Here is a 24,076-nt window from a genome sequence, read left to right as displayed (position 1 = left end):
AGATCCGGATAGGAGTATAAAGATCCTCCAGGGTCAAAAACTTTATAGAAAGCATCAAGACCTTTCTCCTTCCATTGTAAGTATGTGGCATTAAGCAACGAGGGTGGGAACATTGGATTTCCCCACAATGGGATATATTGTGAGAAGCGAGGATCTCGATGACATAATTTGTTAATAGCTAACCATGCGGAAAAGGTGTCTCTAAATAATATATGGCTTTTTATCGGCGCCGGAATCCGAGAATCATTATTTTAAGAAACATCTAAACAAATAACTCTCACTGTTTCTCTGTGTTGCAGATTGTGTCTAAATGTGTTTTTATATATTGTAATGATTATGGCAATCAAAATAATGTTGTTTTTAATACTGATTAATATATCAATGTATCTATGCACAACTGATAGATGTCACCTGTACAAATATACCTTTGTTAAGCTTGACGGTTATCCATATAGGTAATCAGACTCAATACAGGTGTGTGTTTCAAAGAAAACCTGTGATTGGCTGCTAAGTATTTTAATATCTAAATGTCAGAGTCCCCTTCACTTGTCTCCTGAGGAAACCGCTGGCTTACTATTAGCGGAAAAACGCGTTGAGAAATTTAGCAGACTGCTTTGAAGCTGCCTTTCATATTGAACAGCTGACGTTACCACCACGGAACCTGGGTTCGCCCTCCCCATTCAAGAAAAACACGCCGGGAACACTCCATCACACTATGTAATTACCGCTGGTCATCTCGGCACGTGAGGAGGCGACTCGCCACGGGAACTCACTGAAAGGCTAACGCTGACGGCCCACATTCACTGCAGGAGACTGCTCTCCAAAGCGCCGGTGATTCAGCTAAGTGACGATCAAAACTCTACTCTCGTGGGTGAGAAAATATCCTGATTTAGGGGTAGTAGCATAGCTTACCCAAGTAGTGATTATAATGAAAATGGGACTCTGATCTGGATTGTGTCCAGGGATATATATGAGACGTATTGTCTACAAATAAAACACATTCAACCAATGGACACTTGAACAGGTGTAACATTTGTTTAATTTCAAATACGAACATTGCATGGGACTCATTACCGTTATTTGATTACCTTGATGTTGATATGTTATATGAAATCTACTAACACTACTTATTATGTGATTAAATTGTAATTTTTTTATAAATCATCAGCGCTCCTTTTTAATAAGGTTGTAAGATTGTTATTTTGTATCGTACTGCAAAGTAACCTATGTAGTATCATCATACCTGTAATAAAAGACCAATGCTGCCTCTCACCTCTATAGTGCAAAGTAAGAATGTTTCAAAAATAGAAGTGTTAATAGTTTATTTTTAGCAATTAACAAAATGCAAAGTGAAACTAGAAAAGAGTTTTGGAGGAAAAAAAGAGCGGTCACACCAAATATTGATTTGATCTAGATTTCTGCATTTTGTTAATTGCTAAAAGTAGATTTATGGTAGACTTACCATGGTTAAATCTCTTTCTGTTAGGTACATTGGGTTCCACAGGGAATACATTGGGGTGTAGAGATGGATCTTGATCCAGAGGCACCAACAGGCTAAAGCTTTAGACTGTCCCAGAATGCATTGCGGGGTCTCCTCTATAACCCTGTCTCCAGGCATGGTGAGCTCAGTTTTGTTAACCAGTCCAATGCAGAAGCAGGTAAAAGACAAGGCAGATGTTAGTCACATAGAACCACGTTCTCACGACAGGAGAAGGGACTAGCGGCTAATGCCATACAAACCCAAAGAAGCTAAGTGCATCAGGGTGGGCGCTCTGTGGAACCCAGTGTACCTCGCAGAAAGATATTTAACCATGGTAAGTCTACCATAAATTTCCTTTTATGCAGCAGGGTACACTGTGTTCCACAGGGAATACATCGGGGATGTCCAAAAGCAGTTCCTCAAGGAAGGGAATGCACCTTAGCGGGAATGAGAACCCAGCGTCCAAAGGAAGCATCCTGGAAGGCGGAAGTATTAATGGCATAGAACCTAATAAACGTGTTCACTGAGGACCACGTGGCCGCTTTGCACAATTGTTCTGCGGACGCGACTGGCCGCCCAAGAGGGTGCAACAGACCGAGTAGAATGGGCTTTAATAGCAGCAGGAGCTAGGAGTCCAACCTGTGCATAAGCTTGTGCAATCACCATTCTAATCCATCTGGCCAAGGTTTGTTTATTCGCAGGCCAGCCATGTGTGTGGAAACCAAACCGTACAAAGAGGGTATCTGACCTACTGATAGAGGCAGTCCTCTTCACATATATATGGAGAGGCTGTATCACATCCAAAGACCTTTGGAGGACAATTCGGAAGAGATGAAGGCTGGAACCACAATCTCTTGATTAAGGTGAAAAGATGACAACACCTTAAGTAAATAACCAGGGCGAGTTCTAAGAACTGCTCGGTCACGATGAAATATCAAAAAGGGTGGATGTCAGGACAAAGTGCCAAAGTCTGACACCCTTCTAACAGAGGCAATAGCCATCAGAAACAGGACTTTGGCTGTGAGCCATTTAAGGTCCATCGACTCAAGAGGTTCAAATGGAGACTCTTGCAGGGCATTCAGGACAACAGACAAATCCCATGGAGCCACAGGAGGTACATAGGGAGGCTGAATTCACAGTATGCCCTGAGTGAATGTATCAACGTCCGGTATAGGCACAATTTGTCTCTGAAACTACACCAACAAGGCAGATATGTGAACCTTGAGGGAAGCCAGACGAAGTCCTAAATCCAAGCCTTGTTGCAAAAAGGCCAGAAGTCTGGAAGTACTGAATTTGTAAGCATTGTAATTCTTAGCAGCACACCAAGTGAAGAATTCTAGACCCTGTTATAAATCCGCATAGATTCCGGTTTTCGAGCCTTCAGCATAGTTTGGATGACCGCCTCAAGAGAATCCTTTGGCCCTCAGGAATAAAGCTTCAAGAGCCATGCTGTCAAAGCCAGTCTGGCCAGGTCTGGATAGACACAAGGGCCCTGAACGAGGAGGTCTGGGCGTTGAGGAAGTAGAAGAGGACGCTCTATCGATAGACCCTGCAGGTCTGAGCACCAATGCCGTCTGGGCCATGCTGGAGGGACTACAAGGAGTATTCCTCCTTCTTGCTTGAACTTCCATAGTACCCTGGGCAGGAGTGACACTGGAGGGAACATGTAGGGCAGCTGAAAGTTCCATGGAATTACCATAGTGTCCACGAGCTCTACTTGAGGATCCCTGGTTATAGATCCGAAGACCAAAACTTTGTGATAGTGTGAAGATGCCATCAGGTCTACATCTGGTAGGGCCCACTTGTTCACTAGGAGTTGAAAGACTTCCTGATTTAGACTCCACTCTCCGGCGTGCACGTCCTGACGACTGAGGAAATCGCCTTCCCAGTTGAGGACTCCCAGAATGTACACTGCCGATATTGCCGGCAGAAGGCATTCCGCCCAACGAAGGGTTTTTGACACTTCTATCATTGCCATGCTGAGTGCCGCCTTGATGGCATTGTCTGACCGAACTTGAACAGTCCTGCTCTGTATCAGAGGCAGGGCGAGAGACAAAGTATTGAACACTGCCTGCAATTCCAGAATTTTTATCGGGAAGTGATTACTCCAAGGTCCACCGACCCTGGAAAGAGTGTTGCTCCAACACCGTGCCCCCAACCCTTCAGAATGGCGTCTGTTGTCAGTAGGACCCAGTTGAGGATCCAGAAGGGACGGCCCCTGCTCAACTGCTGGTCCTGTAGCCACCAGGTTAGCGACAAGCGAACCTCCGAAGTCAAGGAGATCATGTGAGACCTGATCCGATGAGGCAGGCTGTTCCACTTGGAAAGGATTAACCTCTGTAGAGGGCGGGAATGGAATTGAGCATACTTTGCCATGTCAAAAACCAACACCATCAGGCCTAGTACTTGCATCACCGAGTGTACCGACACTCTTGGGCGAGAGAGGAAGTATCTAATCCTGTCCTGAAGTTTCAGGACCTTCTCTGGAGACAGAAACAGCTGTTGACTGTGTATGTCCAGTAGTGCCCCCAGGTACACCATGCTCCGAGCAGGGACCAGCGAGGACTTCTTCCAGTTGATAAACCACCCGTGGGCTTGTAGGAAGTTTACAGTCAGTTGTAGATGACTGAGGAGGACATCGTGGGAGTTTGCCAGAATCAGCAAATCGTCCAGATACGGCAGTAACCGGACTCCCTGGTGATGGAGATGAGCCGTCATCACGGCCACAACCTTGGTGAAGGTACTAGGGGCCGTGGTCAGTCCAAACGGCAGAGCCTGGAATTGATAGTGAAGGTTGCCAATAGCAAACTGCAGACATTGCTGATGCGATATGGCAATAGGCATAAGCAGGTAAGCATCTTGTATAACCAGGGATACCACATAGTTTCCGGGTCCATGGCCAGTACAATTGAGTGCAGTGTTTCCATACGGAACTTGGACTCTCACACAAACTTGTTCAGTGATTTGAGGTTGAGAAAAAGCCGGAAAGACCCATCAAGTTTCGGGACTAGAAACAGGGTCGAGTAGTATCCTCTGCCTCTCTGGGACAGAGGTACTGGCACTACCACTCCTGCATCCAGGAGGGAACGCACAACCATCAGTAGAGCTTGCGCTTTTAACGGATCTGAAGGGATAACCGATGTGCAGAACTGGCGAGGGGGATGTCTCTGGGAAGAGACTGTGTACCCGTGAGAGACAACTTCTCACACTCATGCGTCTGAAGTGGTCATTAACCAGACCTGGATTGTAAAATTTGGCCCCCACCCTGGGATCCCCCAGGGGGAGGCCTGTCCAGTCATGCAGCAGGCTTGTCATGAGAAGCAGGCTGACGAGCATCCCAGGTACGTTAGGCCTTGGGCTTAGCAGGTGTGGGGAGCACAAGACAATCTCGGGTATGCCTGACCTTCGCTTTCCCTTAAGGCTGAAAGCATGGAAAAGTGGTACTTGTTGCCTTCTGTGCAGAAGGAGTAGCATTTGGGAGAAAGGCAGTCATAGTTGCCGCCGATTCAGACCCAATTTTTAATTAGGTCTTCCCCAAATTAAATGTCCCCAGTAAAAGGGGAATACCTCCAAGGACTTTTGGACTCCAGGTCCACCATCCACGACCTAAATAAATAGAATACGGCGAGCCAGGACAGACGTATTCGACACCTTGGCAGCCAACACACCCGCCTCCGGGGACGCCTAGTGGTAAATAAAAAGGTGGCAGTGGTATTGTAAGACAGGGAATGTCTGGCATTGTCAGATATATTCTCTGGCAGCTCTTCCTCTAATGCCTGATCCAGTCATCAATCTATTTTGCAGCCCCAAGAAGACGCAAATCGTGGTCTATGTACAACATCCGTAAGGGAATAATAGACTTCAGGCATCCCTCCACACGCTTACCTGTTGGTTCCTACAGTGAGGGGACAGTGGTGAGAGGCAGAGTGAACACCCGATGGGTGACATATGAGTTCACTAGCAGTGAATTACCTACTCGTTATTTAACTCTGCAGGGGGAGGATATTGAGCTAATGCCCATTGCAGACAGGGAGAATGTCTTACCTAAATTAGACCAGGAGTCTTGTCTGATGTACTCTTATTGGCCACATTGTGGTAACAGAGTTTTAATTACCCTATGACGTGTGAACATATCAGTTTGCTTAACCACAGTAGGGGAATCCTCTTAACAATGATTTGTAGGATTTGTTACCCAGTAACCACAAGGGCAGTGGTATCATTTAGCAATGGAAAATCCTTGTCCAGAACACCTAATATAGGGACTGATAGGACAGCATGATCCCCCTCTCTTCAGATAAAATATCACCACCGGGTACTATGGAGCCTTATTAAAGTGGATAGTTTACTATCCGACCTGTGCTTCCACGGCCTGGTGGATTAACTGGGGTCCCAGCTGTCACAGTGTCCACGCCAGCGTCACGGTTCGTCTCCTTAAGCAGGACTGGAACGCAATATAATGGCGGGTCCCGCCTGGGGGACCCTCTTACCTCCTTCCCTTAGTAGCATCCACGCGATCCAGGAAAGCATCTACGGTGGTGTGCCTAGGAACCGGGAGCACCTACGCCGCAAGTATCTGGTAATAGAGCCAGCGGGAGTATGCAACTCCGCCGGGGAGGTGATGGAGCCGCAGCACAGTATGTCACACTGACATATGAAGTGCTGCAGCCCTTGAAGTCTTCTAAAAAGCTTTTCAGGGCTGCCTAGCGCAGCCCCCTTGTTAAGTGACCTGCTTCATGCAGGCACTAACTCTAAAACTGAGCTCACAGTGCCTGGAGGACAGTCTAAAGCTTTAGCCGGTTGGTGCCTCTGGATCAAGATCCATCTCTACGCCCCAATGTATTCCCTGTGGAACACAGTGTAACCCGCTGCAGAAAAAAAAACTATTAACACTCATTTTTGAAAGCATTCTTACTTTGCAACATTTTATTCCACACCTGCCTGAAACTTTTGCACAGTACTATATTGGTTCTCAACCCCGCAATCCAGCCGGAACCACGTGAAATATGCAATAGTAAGGAGAGAGACTGCACTCACACACATACATACCAAACCTGGACATCTAGAGAGAACAGGGGGAATACCAGCTCACAGAGGAAAGAGGGCTGGGGTGTGGGGAATTATACCAGAGACTCCTGTCCCTGAAGCTAACTCAATACCTACTCTTTCAGCACGTAATGAAAAACTGAGGAGGGGTCACGAGTTTTTATAGAAGCTAATTATTTAGCTCATTAAGTGCTGATGCCTCCATTTCACTCTAACCCCCAAGTGTAATGAAGTGTCCCGCAGGTGAAGGAAAGAGAAATGACGATTAATATCAGATTGGGTATTACTTTCTCTCTAACCAAGCTTTGATAAATTTGCCCTGTAATTTTGCACCTTGATAAAAATAAGAATTTACTTACCGATAATTCTATTTCTCGGAGTCCGTAGTGGATGCTGGGGTTCCTGCAAGGACCATGGGGAATAGCGGCTCGGCAGGAGACAGGGCACAAAAAGTAAAGCTTTCCGATCAGGTGGTGTGCACTGGCTCCTCCCCCCATGACCCTCCTCCAGACTCCAGTTAGGTACTGTGCCCGGACGAGCGTACACAATAAGGGAGGAATTTTGAATCCCGGGTAAGACTCATACCAGCCACACCAATCACACTGTACAACCTGTGATCTGAACCCAGTTAACAGTATGATAACAGCGGAGCCTCTGAAAAGATGGCTCACAACAACAATAACCCGATTTAGTTAGCAATAACTATGTACAAGTATTGCAGATAATCCGCACTTGGGATGGGCGCCCAGCATCCACTACGGACTCCGAGAAATAGAATTATCGGTAAGTAAATTCTTATTTTCTCTATCGTCCTTGTGGATGCTGGGGTTCCTGAAAGGACCATGGGGATTATACCAAAGCTCCCAAACGGGCGGGAGAGTGCGGATGACTCTGCAGCACCGAATGAGAGAACTCCAGGTCCTCTTTTGCCAGGGTATCAAATTTGTAGAATTTTACAAACGTGTTCTCCCCCGACCACGTAGCTGCTCGGCAAAGTTGTAATGCCGAGACCCCTCGGGCAGCCGCCCAAGATGAGCCCACCTTCCTTGTGGAATGGGCCTTAACAGATTTAGACTGTGGCAGGCCTGCCACAGAATGTGCAAGTTGAATTGTGCTACCAATCCCACGAGCAATCGACTGCTTAGAAGCAGAAGCACCCAGCATTGTTGGGTGCATACAGGATAAACAGCAAGTCAGATTTCCTGACTCCAGCCAACCTGGAAACTATATTTTCAGGGCCCTGATAACATCCAGCAACTTGGAGTCCTCCAAGTCCCTAGTAGCCGCAGGTACCACAATAAGCTGGTTCAGGTGAAACGCTGACACCACCTTAAGGAGAAACTGGGGACGAGTCCGCAGCTTTGCTCTGTCCGAATGGACAATCAGATATGGCTTTGTGAGATAAAGCCGCCAATTCTGACACTCGCCTGGCCGAGGCCAGGACCAACAGCATGGTCATTTTCCATGTGAGATATATCAAATCCACAGATTTGAGTTGTTTAAACCAATGTGATTTTTTAGGAATCCCAAAACTACGTTGAGATCGCCCAGTGCCACTGGAGACATCAAAGGGGCTGTATATGCAGTACTCCCTTAACAACTTCTGGACTTCAGGAACTGAAGCCAATTTCTTTCTGGAAGAAAATCAACAGGCCGAAATTTGAACCTTAATGGACCCAATTTGAGACCCATAGACACTCCTGTTTGCAGGAAATGTAGAAATTAACCTAGTTGAAATTCTTCCGTGGAGCCTTCCTGGACTCACACCCTGGCACATATTTTCACCTAAGTGGTGATAATGTTGTGCGGTCACCTCCTTCCTGGCTCTGACCAGGGTAGGGATGACCTCTTCCGGAATGCCTCTTTCCCTTAGGATCCGGCGTTCACCCGCCTTGGCGTCAACGCAGCTGCGGTAAGTCCCGGAACAGACACGGTTCTTGCCGAATCAAGACCCTTCTTAGTATCTCTTGAAGTTCCGGGAACCAAGTCCTTCTTGGCCAAACCGGAGCCACGAGTATAGTTCTTACTCCTCTCCTTCCTATCATTTTCAATACATTGGGTATGAAAAGCAGAGGATGGAACACATACACCGACTGGTACACCGACGGTGTTACCAGAGCGTCCCAGCTATTGCCTGAGTGTCTCTTGACTTGGCGCTTCAGGTGGGACGCCATCATAACCACCTTTGGTCTTTCCCAACGGTTTACAATCATGTGGAAACTTCCAGATTAAGTTTCCACTTTTCCGGGTGGAATTCATTTATGCTGAGGAAATCTTCCCAGTTGCCCACTCCCGGAATGAACACTGCTGACAGTGTTATCACATGATTTTCCGCCCAGCGAAGAATCCTTGCTGTCATTGCCCTCCTGCTTCTTGTGTCGCCCCGTCTGATAACGTGGGCGACCGCCATGATGATGTCCTACTGGATCAGCACCGGTTGACTTTGAAGCAGGAGTCTTCCTAGGCTCAGAGCATTGTAAATTGCCCTTAGCTCCAGTATATTCATGTGGAGAGAAGTCTCCAGACTTGACCACACTTCCTTGGAAATTTTTTTCCCTGTGTGACTACTCCCCAGCCTCTCAGGCTGGTATCCGTGGTCCCCAGAACACAGTCCTGAATGCTGAGTGTGCTGCCCTCTAAAAGATGAGCACTCTGCAGCCCCCACAGAAGAGACACCCTTGTCCTTGGAGACAGGATTATCCGCTGATGCATCTGAAAATGCGATCCGGACCATTCGTCCAGCAAATCCCCTGAGATCTGCCGAATGGAATCGCTTCGTAAGAAGCCACCATTTTTCCCAGGACTCCTGTGCATTGATGCACTGATACTTGGCCTGGTTTTAGGAGGTTTCTGACTAGGTCGAATAACTCCTTGGCTTTTTCCTCCCGGAGGAACACCTTTTTCTGGACTATGCCCAGAATCATTCCTAGGAACAGCAGACGTATCGTCAGAAAACAGCTGCGATTCTTGGAATATTTAGAATCCAGTCGTGCTGTCGTAGAACTACTTTAGATAGTGCTCTTCCGACCTCCAACTGTTCTCTGGAACTTGCCCTTTTCAGGATATCGTCCAAGTAAGGGATAATTTAGATGCCTTTTTTCTTTGAAGAAACATCTTTTCGGCCATTACCTTGGTAAAAGGCCCGGGGTGCCGTGGATAATTCAAACGGCATCGTCTGAAACTGATATTGACAGTTCTGTACCACGAACCAGAGGTACCCTTGTTGAGAAGGGCAAATTTGGACATGGAGGTAATCCTTGATGTCCAGGGACACCATATAGTCCCCTTTTTTCCGGTTCGCTATCACTGCTCTGAGTGACTCCATCTCGATTTGAACCGTTTATGTAAGTGTTCAAAGATTTCAGTTTAGACTATGTCTCACCAAGCCGTCTGGCTTCAGTACCACAATATAGTGTGGAAAAATAATACCCTTTTCCTTGTTGTAGGAGGGGTACTTTGATTATCACCTGCTGGATATACAGCTTGTGAATTGTTTCCAATGCTGCCTCCCTGTCGGAGGGAGCCGTTGGTAAAGCAGACTTCAGAAACCTGCGAGGAGAAGATGTCTCGACTCTCCAATCTGTACCCCTGGGATAATACTTGTACTATCTAGGGGTCAACCTGCGAGTGATCCCACTGCGCGCTGAGACTCTTGAGACTACCCCCCCACCTTGAGTCCGCTTGCACGGCCCCAGCGTCATGCTGAGAACTTGGCAGACGCGGTGGAGGGCTTCTTTTCCTGGGAAGGGGCTGCCTGCTGCAGTCTACTTCCCTTACCTCTATGTCTGGGCAGATATGACTGGCCTTTTGCCTGCATGCCCTCATGGGAAAGGAAGGATTGAGGCTGAAAAGACGGTGTCTTTTTCAGCTGAGATGTAACTTGGGGTAAAAAGGTTGGATTTCCCAGCTGTTGCCGTGGTCCCCAGGTCCGATGGACCGACCCCAACTAACTCCTTCCCTTTATACGGCAATACTTCCATGTGCCGTATGGGATCTGTATCACCTGACCACTGTCGTGTCCATGACATCTTCTGGGTGATATGGACAACGTACTTATCTTGATGCCAGAGAGCAAATATCCCTCTGTGCATCTCACGTACATATATATAGAATGCATCCTATTAAATGCTCTATATGAATAAAATATTTTCAGTCAGGGAATCCGACCAAGCCAACCCAGCACTGCATCTCCAGGCTGATGGCGATCGCTGGTCGCAGTATAACCACCGTATGTGTGTATATACTTTTTAGGATATCTTTTCAGCTTCCTATCAGCTGGCTCCTTGAGGGCGGCCGTATCTGGAGACGGTAACGCCACTTGATAAGCGTGTGAGCGCCTTATCACCCTAAGGGGTGTTTCCCAACGCGCCCTAATTTCTGGCGGGAAAGGGTATAACGCCAATATTTGCTATCGGGGTAACCCCACGCATCATCACACACTTCATTTTATTTTATCTGATTCAGGAAAAACTACAGGTAGTTTTTTCACTCCCACATAATACCCTTTTTTGTGGTACTTTTAGTATCAGAAATATGCAACACCTCCTTCATTGCCCTTAACGTGTGGCCCTAATGAGAAATACGTTTGTTTATTCACCGTCGACACTGGATTCAGTGTCCGTGTCTGTGTCTGTGTCGACCGACTGAGGTAAATGGGCGTTTTTAACGCCCCTGACGGTGTTTCTGAGACGCCTGGACCGGTACTAATAGTTTGTCGGCCGTCTCACGTCGTCAACCGACCTTGCAGCGTGTTGACATTCTCACGTAATTCCCTAAATAAGCCATCCATTCCGGTGTCGACTCCCTAGAGAGTGACATCACCATTACAGGCAATTTCTCCGCCTCCTCACCAACATCGTCCTCATACATGTCGACACACACGTACCGACACACAGCACACACACCGGGAATGCTCTGACAGAGGACAGGACCCACACTAGCCCTTTGGGGAGACAGAGGGAGAGTTTGCCAGCACACACCAAAACGCTATAATTATATAGGGACAACCTTATATAAGTGTTTTCCCTTATAGCATCTTTATATATATCTCAATATCGCCAAAATCAGTGCCCCCCCTCTCTGTTTTAACCCTGTTTCTGTAGTGCAGTGCAGGGGAGAGCCTGGGAGCCTTCTCTCCAGGCTTTCTGTGAGAGAAAATGGCGCTGTGTGCTGAGGAGATAGGCCCCGCCCCTTTTTCGGCGGGCTCGTCTCCCGCTATTTAGTGAATCTTGGCAGGGGTTAAATATCTCCATATAGCCTCTGGGGGCTATATGTGAGGCATTTTTCGCCAAAAAAGGTTTTCATTTGCCTCCCAGGGCGCCCCCCTCCCAGCGCCCTGCACCCTCAGTGACTGCCGTGTGAAGTGTGCTGAGAGGAAAATGGCGCACAGCTGCAGTGCTGTGCGCTACCTTTAGAAGACTGCAGGAGTCTTCAGCCGCCGATTCTGGACCTCTTCTTACTTCAGCATCTGCAAGGGGGCCGGCGGCGCGGCTCCGGTGACCATCCAGGCTGTACCTGTGATCGTCCCTCTGGAGCTGATGTCCAGTAGCCAAGAAGCCAATCCATCCTGCACGCAGGTGAGTTCACTCCTTCTCCCCTAAGTCCCTCGTTGCAGTGATCCTGTTGCCAGCAGGACTCACTGTAAAATAAAAAACCTAAGCTAAACTTTCTCTAAGCAGCTCTTTAGGAGAGCCACCTAGATTGCACCCTTCTCGGCCGGGCACAAAAATCTAACTGGAGTCTGGAGGAGGGTCATGGGGGGAGGAGCCAGTGCACACCACCTGATCGGAAAGCTTTACTTTTTGTGCCCTGTCTCCTGCGGAGCCGCTATTCCCCATGGTCCTTGCAGGAACCCCAGCATCCACAAGGACGATAGAGAAACCATTTTGCACTGTGCATTGGGGAATGAGATGATCAAATGTGTGTACAGCTTTAAGTTGGATGCTAACTGTGATTGCACCTCTTGCATTGCAATGTGGCTGTCCAGGTGTAAGCTTTGATTCTCTCATCACTCTAAATGCAGCCTTTAAGAGAGGTCAGATATGAAATAGAAGTGTTACACTTACTTTGACTGGAAATATCATCCCTTGTTAACTCCTTCAAAGACCCTTCAATATGCAATTCTTTGTTAACAAAACAATGCTGGTTCACTTTTGGGAAGTTGCTTTTAGCTAGCACGGTTGACAAGCTGCTCTCTGTCTCTTGGTATAGATGTATATTGGCAGAGTGTACTGGAGAACCTGTTATTAGAATACATGACTTGGTCACATATAGTGCAATTTAGAAATAATGAATGTGACATTTCTATTATTGCAAGGGTAAAGTACACAAAACAAACTCACAATGCAAAGGGATGGATTATCTGTAAATATTATTGTTTTATTACAATGATTAGATATAATAGGAGACTAACACATGGAGGACACACAATGCAACATCTGCTTCCCTTTGTGTCAGAAGGGGTCACTGAAATAGACCGGTATTCAATTACCCGCATAGAAACATTGGGAGCGAAAAAAATTGTAATTTTTCTCAATTTTTCTCTGATATTTGTTCAATGATCGTGGGTAATTGAATACCGGCCATAGTATTTATTCACAACAAATTATACTGCCCTTTTCAAAAAGGAAACGTGTAAAGTACAAATATCAAAATGTTCATGCTACATAAACATCAGACAAGAACACCTTGACGGAACAGTGCATCGCTAGGCCCCAAATTAAAATATGAGCAAACTATGCAGCTCTAGACACCAGGGTTGTCCACTGCTCTTTTGCATGGCCTGAAAAGGACTCCATTCTGGTGAGGCCTTAGTTGCCAACTTACCCCGCCCCCTGCAGTTATGCCTCTGTTATACCTACATTATGGTATTGTGAACGATACCTACATTTTCTAGCCTTCCAAAGCGGCTAGACCTCAGTGACAAGAGATTTGCTTTAGCTTTCTGCTTAAGCAATGCTATCATATTTACAGACCGTATCATAACTCAAAATACTGATTAGAATGAACTACATAAAATTAATTTCAACAGGAGTTTTTGGTCACTAGCAATTGAAAATATTTAATAAAAAAAAAAAAAAAAACAATCCAAAGGCACGGCCATATCTGCTGTCAGAACAGACTACAAAGCAATAACTACTGAGATAGAGGAGCACGGAAAATCCAGTTGAGTCAGAGCAAAAATTAAATAACTAATTGAAGGACTAATCTTATAAAACACTACTACTGTATAACTGTTAATTAAGTAACAGACCAATGTGCGAAGTTGCTCAAAGTGTTATACTATCACAGCAATGTTTTGAATTTTAATTGTGTTGGCTATGTGTTATATGAATTATAGATAATAGTGGATTGGGAATTAAACAGACTGCTGAAAAAAGAAAAAGGTAAGAGAGACATCATAAAAGCACACTTACTGTACATCGCTTTTATACCTAAATGCAGAGTCAGATGATGGGGACACTGCACATGTGCATAACAGGCACTGCATCCTCGGATGCAGTGCCCCCCTACGCCCCAGCCTGATTGACAGCCTGAGGGCATATGGGGGTGGGAAAGGAGTGTGTCGCCTCCATTTTGTTGAATGCCAAAGTACGTGCGTGTGTGTGTGTGTGTGTGTGTGTGTGTGTCTGGCGACGCAGATTTACTGACCTCGGCTGTGGACCTGAAGGTTATTCAGATGACTAATGATCACGCAGCCGAGGTAAGTAAATCTGCGTTCTGCGTTGCCAGTCTTGAGAGGCAACAGCGGATCAAAGAAGAAGGCATCTATTTACATTCTACGCCGCCTGCTTTTATTAGCATATTAGCAGCACAGTATTAGCATATTAGCAGCAGAGTACACTATCATAAAACTCTGAATCAGGCCCTGCGAATTCCATGATCCAATAATATACAGCAATCTATTGAGAGAACACTGTATACGCAGTCAAACAATCTGGGATTGCTTTTTGATGGCGCCTTTGTAAACTTGGTTATATATGCAAGTGCAGGAAGTGGTACATATATGACAAGGTTCATTATACAACAACCCAGACTGGTTTAAATTGCGTACACATTAGATGACTTATCGTTCAGAAACGGATTGGAACGATATCATGTGTACAACTAATCATGCACTCCTGCGGGTTGTTTGCAGAGTCATCCTGTCGGGCGCGCTGCATGCCCAATGGCAAACAACGGGATGCAGGGGAATGTGGCCATGAATGATATATTGCGCAATATATCTTTTAGTGTGGCAGGAGGACCGATCTATCATTACATTGGTCATCCCATCAGCCGGAAACTACATCGTTATGTGTACCCAGCCTTAGGGTTCTGCAATTTAAATTGCCCCATGTTTGTTGATTATCTGGATAAGTACCAATCGCTCTCTGACCTCTACTAGTAATACTATGACTGTACAAAGATCAAAAGCCACACAGTCATAAAGTGAATGTAGAGTTCTCGATAGTGCTCACTGGAGCTAATTGCAGCCATCTGGTCTTCTTAGTCCATATTATAAATGATAGCAGATAAATTCTCCTGGCTGTCAACTCATGAGTAATTAAAGGATAGGATAGGTCCAGGTAATGGCAGGGTACCAGGAAATTAAATCTTTGTGATTCTACTAGTTGGAGGAATGAATGGAAATATTGCTCTATAGTTCATTAACTGACGATTTGACAAATTAATTTGATGATAGAATCAGAATAACATTTCTGCTTCCACTTGTAGTCTAACACTTCATAACCTACACTTATTTTTTTTTTTAACTAGAAGCAATAACCAGATTAAAAATAATTTTTATTATTTCTTTTAACAAATAGCACAATTGCTACATAGTATGTCAGTAGATGCCACAATTCTAATAAATCTTAAACCTTACATAGGCAACAACAAAATGTTGCAATGGTTGAATGCAGTGTACAGCAAGATACTCAGTAAATTATACAAAGGAAATGTCTGGGTAGAAAAGCTTATTGTTATTTTATGAGACCAAGCAGACCAAAATCGTTTATAACTGTTAGATGTCCATAATGCAATACATAAAGTCTGCATCTCCTAGCTCCAAGATTGCACCATCCGTGATTCCATTTCTATGCAATACTTATTAAAAGTTTCAATGATTCTGGAGTGGTAGTCAGAGCTTGCAAAGATCTTTCATTCATTATTGGATCTCATAATAAATGTCTCAGGAAAGAAAAAAAATGAATACCATGTTGTTTGTACTCCTGTTAACACACACAAAAAAAAATGTATGTGCATTTACTTGTCTGTGAACCAGAGATGACTAAATTGGTCGATAATACAAGAAGGGATATAGCATGAACACAAGTCACCACGTACCAGAAAAGCTCTGGGATTCAGGAAAGAATATGGCAGATCATTTGTCATGTATAGATTGCTTTTAAGTTTAACCATTTGACAGGAAATTAAATATCCAGCAAGATATTCTAATAAAGACTGATGAATGAGCTTGGACGATGGCGAAACTGAGAAGTAAAATATCACGTTCATCCAAAATTGGGGCCTCAATTTATATTCAGGTTAGTACTTTCATTTTCAGCATACTTATATCCAATCAGGAGGAGAATGAAGAGATGTAAAAGGCGAAGCTACAAAGAAAAATCCAAAAATTCATTTTAGTGCTGTCCAAAAAGAATTCTGCCATGTGACAGAAAAAATAATAATGTCTAACCATATTCAACGCTGTCACAGAAAACTAATGCTATTTTAGTAAACAAAAGTAACCCCCCCCCCCCCCCCCCCAAAAAAAAAAAAGCAATAAAAAAAAACCAGTCACAACACACATAGCAAATAATTATAGCATTTCACTAAGCAATAGCACAAATCAGCTTAGCATCTTAGTAAAATTTGGGGTATATACCAAAATCATCATTTGGGTATATACCCATACTCATCAGTCTAGAACAGTGGTTCTTAACCTCTGCAGCACAGGTTCTCAAACTTGGTCCTCAGGACCCCACACAGGGTCTCCTCACAGAATTACAAATGAAATAATTTGCTCCACCTGTGGACCTTTTAAAATGTGTCAGTGAGTAATTAACACACGTGTGCACCTGCTGGGTTACCTGCAACACATGCACTGTGTGTGGTCCTGAGGACCAAGTTTGAGAACCTGTGCTCTACAGGATGTCCAACTTTGGAAGCAGAGGGATTAGTGACCGAACAAGATTGATTACTTCACCTGTGCATGATTAAAGAAATCCACAAAACATGACCTGTTGATAATACTTCAGGACTGGAGCTGAGAACCAGTCTAGAAAATGTTGATTAGGTTACCATCTCCTTCCAAAAGTATAGTGTAGAACAAAGGCGTTGCAGCAGACCGCACACAGTAAGAATGGACTTGCATAGCATTAAAAACATAACATCATAACATGGTTGCTTAGCTCTTATCCATATAAGTTTTGATTTTTATTTCTTTTGGTATAAAACAAATATAATGAGCCTATATGAACATCATGGAGTATTTTACAGAAAAAATAGCATCCATCCACTAACAAACTAGAGACTACAAATATTCTATGCATACCCCATTTATCTATATATGATGCTTGTTCTGCATTTTATATATTTTTTTATGCAACAATTACTAAATTCCACAGAAAATGCTTTTAGAAAAAATCTCTGAGATTTAAGAGCTACAGACACATTGTGGGCTGGATGTAATAACGTCCGAGTTCGCCGGATGCGCCAGCCAAACTCGGATGTTTTTTTTTTAAAGGGGCAATCATTTACAAGCCACGATTTTGCCTTTTAAATAACTGCCCCTTTAAAAAAAAAGTTTGCCCGCCAACCCAAATGCCCGGCGAACTTGGACGATATTACATCTGGCCCTGTATGTCAAAAATGCCAAATGGATACCTGTCACTGTCCCGTTCATTGCTCTAAACCAGGGCTGGCCAAACCGGTCCTCGAGATCTACCAACAGTTCATGTTTTCCAGGCCTCCCGGATATCTGTAGAATTGTCAGTTAGGAATTAATGCAGCACACCTTAATTAGTAATGACTACACCTGTGCACCAGCTAGGTGGTTTGGAAAATGTGAACTGTTGGTAGATCTCGAGGACTGGTTTGGCCAGCTCTGCTCTAAACACAAAAGCTTTCAGCTTCAATCTAGAATGTAAAAAAAAACAACCAAAAACGAACTTGCTGACAGTGTAAGAGAGTTTCAAAGGATTTATTTAAGGAAAAACATGAACACATTTGAAGTTTGAAATTGTAAAAATTATGAAATTATCACCGCAAAATCATATACAGGTTGAGTCTCCCTTATCCAAAATGCTTGGGACCAGAGGTATTTTGGATATGGGATTTTTCCGTATTTCGGAATAATTGCATACCATAATGAGATATCACGGTGATGGGACCTAAATCTAATCACAGAATGCTTTTAGGTTACATATACACCTTATACACACAGCCTGAAGGTCATTTTAGCCAATATTTTTTATAACTTTGTGCATTAAACAAAGTGTGTCTACATTCACACAATTCATTTATGTTTCATATTCACCTTATACACACAGCCTGAAGGTCATTTAATACAATATTTTTAATAACTTTGTGTCTTAAACAAAGTTTGTGTACATTGAGCCATGAAAAAACAAAGGTTTCACTATCTCACTCTCACTCAAAAAAGTCCGTATTTCGGAATATTCCGTATTTCGGAATATTTGGATATGGGATACTCAACCTGTATCATAATGATTAAAGTTATTGGCTTACCTACCTGCATATCAGTGAAAATTAGGAATTACAGAAATATACAAATAAATAAAAACAAACTGTTTGCATGCCATCTACTTGCAAATGATTATACTAATTGTTTCTGTGTTGCTGCAACAGCACTGTAGCTGTGAATCTTTCTCCCCAGCTGGGGCTTGTGTATATTATTCTCAATAGAGTGGTTACCATGTAAGATAAATCTCTCTTGAGCAGAAACAAGAAACTAAATCGCAGTTCATCCAGACTAAAAATGTCAATTGTCTATCTAACAAGATGCATATTAAGCAGCAAGCCAAATTTAAGCCTACATAAGCATTTTGTTTCCTGAATTTTGCATATTAATTCACTAACAGTACAAGAAGTTATTAAGTACCGGTAGAGAATCCCATATTCGGAGTGCTCAGGACCAGGAGGATTTTTCCAGATAACATACTAACACAATAAAGGGTTGGGTTTGGGTGACTGGCGTTTGGGATCCCGCCAGGCTCCCGAGCTTTAGATTGCTGACAGGAGGGGGCGAGCGCAACACAGCTGGCACGGTAGCTTGCTGCGCTCACCACAGGTTTTATTCCTACTCTATGGGTGTCATGGACACCCATGAGTGGGAATAGTCCCTGTAGGTCGGCATGCCACCTCCGCCGGTAACATAACTACATCCTCATAAGAAAACCAGTTACCCAGATGGGTCCCGGTGCGTCGGCGGGGGCGGAGAGGGGGGTCGGCAGCATGGTCCAGAGGGTCCTGGTAGTCAACAGCGGATCCGTGGGAGTCAGCGATGGGTCCTGGTAATCAGCGGCTGGTCCACAGAGTCAACGGTGGTGAGGGAATGGCTGCAAAGCCACTCCCTCACCTGTCTGTGATTGGCTGCAGACTCCAGTGACGCCGGCCGCGTCATGACATGAATACAGGGCCGAAATATGCTGGTTTTCGGAATATTTCGGTTAACTGGTAGCTGGATAATGGATACCCAACCTGTACTCAGAATTAGTATATTTCGCAAATTAATTGGTAAAGTAGATTAAGCACAACTCTAAATGATGTGAGTCGCTGTATAGGATCTCAGTGTTTCCTTTTCACACATACTGTGTACTTTCCTGAATTCTGCGTATTACAGTAATTGTCTAATGATGCACTAAGTAGCTCAGTATTTTCCAACCTCTGTCTACAAGGCACAACAACAGTCTAAGGTGACAAGGATCACACACACCGGGTACAAGTTCCAAATGTAAGGTTTATTCTTCCACAGCTTTTCCACAGGCAGGCAGTTCACAGCTGAACATTAGTAGTTACCAACAAATCACAAAACAGTTCACAGCGGATCTTTGCAAACAGAGGTGTAAATTCTCCAGAAACCACCGAGATCCAGGACCCTAACAGTAGCCACCCCCTGGCCCATCACCTAGGCAACTAGTTCACCATCAGGAGCCCTGTTCCTTCTGTCCAACAGCTTCTTAAAACAAGCTGACAGGTGTCTGCAATCATGCTTGCGGTTTCTTAGACTTGACCAAATGGAATAACTGGCCTGGATTCTTTCCAACCACAACCCTGGTGTTCTCTATCCATGCCAGGTATGTTCATGCTGTACCTGTCACACTAGGTTTTAGGAATAGCCATACTTGAGCATAGGTGACTCAGTTAGTACCTCAATTATTTTTATTATAACCATCTGTGTTCAAGCATGGATAGCCTTAAACCTGGGCACTAGGAGATACATGGTGAAGGATTTCAAACTAAGGATGGACCGGAAATGAATATCCGATTTTCCAATAAGGAACAGGTTGGAATAGAAACTAGTGTCCTTTTGGATTTGAGTGACATGCGAAACAAACCAGGTCCAGAAAGTGGTGAACACACTATGATAGAGCTTCCACTGCAGAGGCATCCCAGGAAAATTGGCAGTGAAAAAGCGACTGGGTAGGAGGCTCTTTGAAAGAAAAACAACACAGCCCCGCCTCACCATGCACTGAACCCAACAGTGAAATGTAGTTTTCCACCATTTCTTGAGCACACTGCCTCATGCGGCAGGCTTGGAAGCCACCCATTGCTGTTTTCCTTTGTGCTTTCCGCCATGGGAGTACGGAGCATGACCGCGAAAAGAAGGTTGGAACTGCGGACTATCCTAGTAACAGAAATGGAATGGAAGATCCTTGGTTTTGGGGGCCGTGGACGCTAGTAACACTGACATAGAAGAAGTCACTGAAGCAATGAACTTATCTAGTTCAGGACTAAAAATCTCACCATTGAAAGGGAAAGCTTGGCCTTCTCAGATTCACTGTCTGCTCTTCACACGAGAAGCCAGAGAGACAGAAGCTGCAATCTGAGCTGGAAGGATACTGGAATCCAAAAAAAAACTCCTCAACCAGGTAGGCCCCAGCTTCTCTGACAAGCTCTACGGTAGATAGCAGATCTGTGTGTGGTGTACCAGAACAAATGGCCAGATTCAGGGAGTCATGCCATCTTTTAAAAGCCTTGGAGACCCAAATTGCTGCCATCACCGGCCACATCTATGCTCCAGCTATCAAAAAATTGCTTTAAGAATAACTTCAAGCTTCCTATCTGTAGCATCCTCCAAGGAGGCCACATTAGGAAGAGGGAGTGCAGCATCCTTAGCCAACCGATCTGATACCGGTGGGGGATAAAAAGTCAAAGAGGTGATTTACAGAGACATGATCAAACACCCTCATCTTCTGAGATTGAACCCTCGGATACTGAAGATATTGATACAAGGGAATTCTATAACAGAAAAAAAGATTCACAATCACAGTCCATTTCTGCCTCCTCTTCATCCTCTTTTTTTAGAGGACATCAGGGGTACTTCCCGTGGACACCCCAAAGGACAAAAACGAGGCGGGCAGAAGGAAGAAAAATCCATCCAGACGAAAGAAATAATCAAATCATCCTCTCCTACCCTTAAAATTATTAACTTATCCTCGAATGTATGGACTTCAGACCAAACTTCAATCCTGGAAAAAGGCCTTTCATTCTCCCCAACGCCCACGTTTAATCGTTTTAAATGGGAAACTAATCTCAGATTATTTGGTCGAAAATTATTACTAACCAAACCTTTTAGTAAGAGAAACGTGGATAAAATGCCAGAAACCTCACTTTAAGATAAATTATCTCAACAAGAAAATGAGGCTCTTGAGATTTTGGAAGAACTTGCAGATGAACATGAAGAATCCATTGCTGAGCAAGATTTACAATAATAAATCGACATTTTTCCCATTCGGAACAGACATGTCTAGAAATTTATGTCTTTCTTAATCTCGTTTCACAAGATTTTGATGAACTTTAAAAACAGCAAAAGTTCTATCGCAAAATGGGTAATTTAACAAACTCCAAGAGAGAAGTCTTGAAACAAATCCAAGGATGGGATGTGATCTGGCCCACTGAATTATACCTTAAAGAAGAAGGTTGCCAACTCAATGACACTTCTTGCTATAAAACCACCTTGTTTGACCCTACATGGAACTTCCAAACAAAATACATGAAAATCATCAATAGATACCTACAACTTGGAACTATTACAAAGATCGAAAGGGAATATCTGAACACAACCCCCCCCCCCCCCCCAAACAAAAACCTTCTACTTACTGCCAAAAGTACAAAAAAATTTGACAAATCCACAAGTGAGACCTATAATATCTGGAAATGGTGACCTCATGGAGAAAGCTAGCTGCTTTTTAGATGTACACCTGAGACATCATGTCTTAACTCTCCCTTCTTACATCAAGGGCACCACAGATGTACTTAAAAAAAAGTACATGATGTATACTTGGAGGACTCCTACTTACTGGTGAGCCTTGATGTACAGTAGAAGCATTATATACTTCTATAAAACATGACTTGAGAGTTATGGCAGTTCGATATTTTCTATCTATAGAAGGAATGGGCGATTTCCATGAATTTCTGCTGGAACTACTGGAATTTGTATTACATCACAACTACTTCATGACAACAACCGATTCCACATTCAGATGAGGGACACTGCTATAGGGGCAGCTTGTGCCCCCACTAACGCCAGTTTTTTTCTGGGGTCGTGCGAACGGGAAATTGTGTTCAATGAAAATAAAAAAAGTAATACACTGCTTTATTGACGATATCTTTATGATATGGGACTGTCCAGAGACCAAGTTGGAGGAATATATCCAAGTTCTCAATCATAATAAGATCAATTTGAAATTAACTTATACCAGCAGTAGAAAGAGTATCTCCTTCCTGGATCTCGGATATACAGAGATTGTGACAATAAAATTGCCACTGAGATCTTCAGGAAGGAGACGTCTGCCAATAATTTATGTCATTCCTCCAGTGCGCATTTCCCACCCACCATAAAGAGCATCCCAAAAGGCGAATTCCTTCGTCTGAGATGGAACTGTTCAGACGATTAAAGCTTCCAGACTAAATGTGAAAAGCTAAGTACCAGACTGAAGTAACGTGGTTACAGCAATCGGTTGATTAAGAAAGCCACTTTCCCAGTTACTAAAATACAACAAGAATATCCAGTATTTGTGGATAGGAAAGATCAAAAGCAAGAAGATAAAGGAACCATGAGATTTATTGGCGATTTCTGCTGAAGCTGGAAAGAAGCCAGCAAGATCCTGCAAACCCACTGGCACACATTACAAATGGATGACGATCTATCTAAACAGACTGGAGATAGGGTCAATATGATTTGGAAAAGAGCACACAGTCTTAAAGATTGATTGGTCAAAAGTCATTTTTCACATTCATCAAAAATACAAACATCTATACAGGGCAGTCATCCATGTGGCAATTGTAAAGTGTGTACACACATTCAGAATACATTTATTTATTTACAGTTTCTTATACAGAGTAGCATATTCCGTTGCGCTTTACAATTAGAACAACAGTAATAGAACAAAACTGGGTAAAAACAGACAGACAGAGGTACTAAGGCCCTGCTCGCAAGCTTACAATCTATGGGGAAATAGGCATTGATACACAAGGATAGATGCTACCTATTGCATAATGGTCCACCAGATTGCTAGGTTCTTAATGGGTTGTATGATATGATCACCCCGCAAAGTTGGCCAAGTGTCAGGAGGGTGTGAGAGTAAAGAAAGACAAGATATGTGATATTGTGTGTACTGTACAGAGAGGATGTAATTAGATAGGGAAGCACTGATGGTTATGTGGGTGGGTCTGGAATTTGATAGGCTTGTCTGAAGAGGTGAGTTTTCAGGGAACGTTTAAAGGTTTGGAGACTAGAGGCAAATCTTATTGTGCGTGGGAGGGCATTCCAATGAGTAGGTGAAGCCCGGATAAAGTCCTGTAATTTTGAGTGTGAACAAGTAATGCGTGTGGATGAGAGAAGCAGATCTTGTGCAGAGCGGAGAGGTCGGGTAGGGAGATATTTTGAGATGAGTGATGTATGTTGGTGCAGTTTGGTTAATAGCCTTGTATGTCAGTAAAAGTATTTAATATTTAATACAGTAGACTACTGGTAACCAATGGAGGGACTGACAAAGCGGATCTGCAGACAATGAACGTCTTGCGAGGAAGATTAGCCTTGCAGCTGCATTCAAAATGGATTGTAGTGGTGATAGCCTATGTTTGGGAAGACCGGTCAGGAGACTATTACAATAATCAATGCGGGAGATGAGAGCATGGATTAGAGTTTTTGCTGTGTCTTGTGTAAGATATGGTCGTATTTTGGATATGTTTCTTAGATGTATGTAACATGATCTTGAGACAGATTGAATGTGGGGAACAAAGGACAGTTCAGAGTCATGAATGACAACTAGGCAGCGGGCTTGTGGGGTAGGGATGATTGCCGAGTTCTCAACAGTGATAGAG

At 43.9% G+C, this 24,076-nt stretch overlaps 1 protein-coding gene across 2 annotated transcripts in view; it reads right to left on the bottom strand.

Moving 5' to 3' along the window:
• The window catches only part of SCYL3 (SCY1 like pseudokinase 3), a 377,023-nt gene that overhangs the window by 19,119 nt on the left and 333,828 nt on the right, over positions 1-24,076 (bottom strand). For both annotated transcript variants that reach the window (XM_063940292.1, XM_063940291.1), the window contains exon 10: positions 12,589-12,762. In XM_063940292.1, coding sequence (XP_063796362.1) covers positions 12,589-12,762 — 174 coding nt within the window. The remainder of the gene's footprint in view (positions 1-12,588; positions 12,763-24,076) is intronic.

Source organism: Pseudophryne corroboree, chromosome 9 (assembly GCF_028390025.1).
Source record: "Pseudophryne corroboree isolate aPseCor3 chromosome 9, aPseCor3.hap2, whole genome shotgun sequence".
NCBI lineage: Eukaryota > Metazoa > Chordata > Amphibia > Anura > Myobatrachidae > Pseudophryne > Pseudophryne corroboree.
This window is presented reverse-complemented; position numbering and strand designations above follow the sequence as displayed.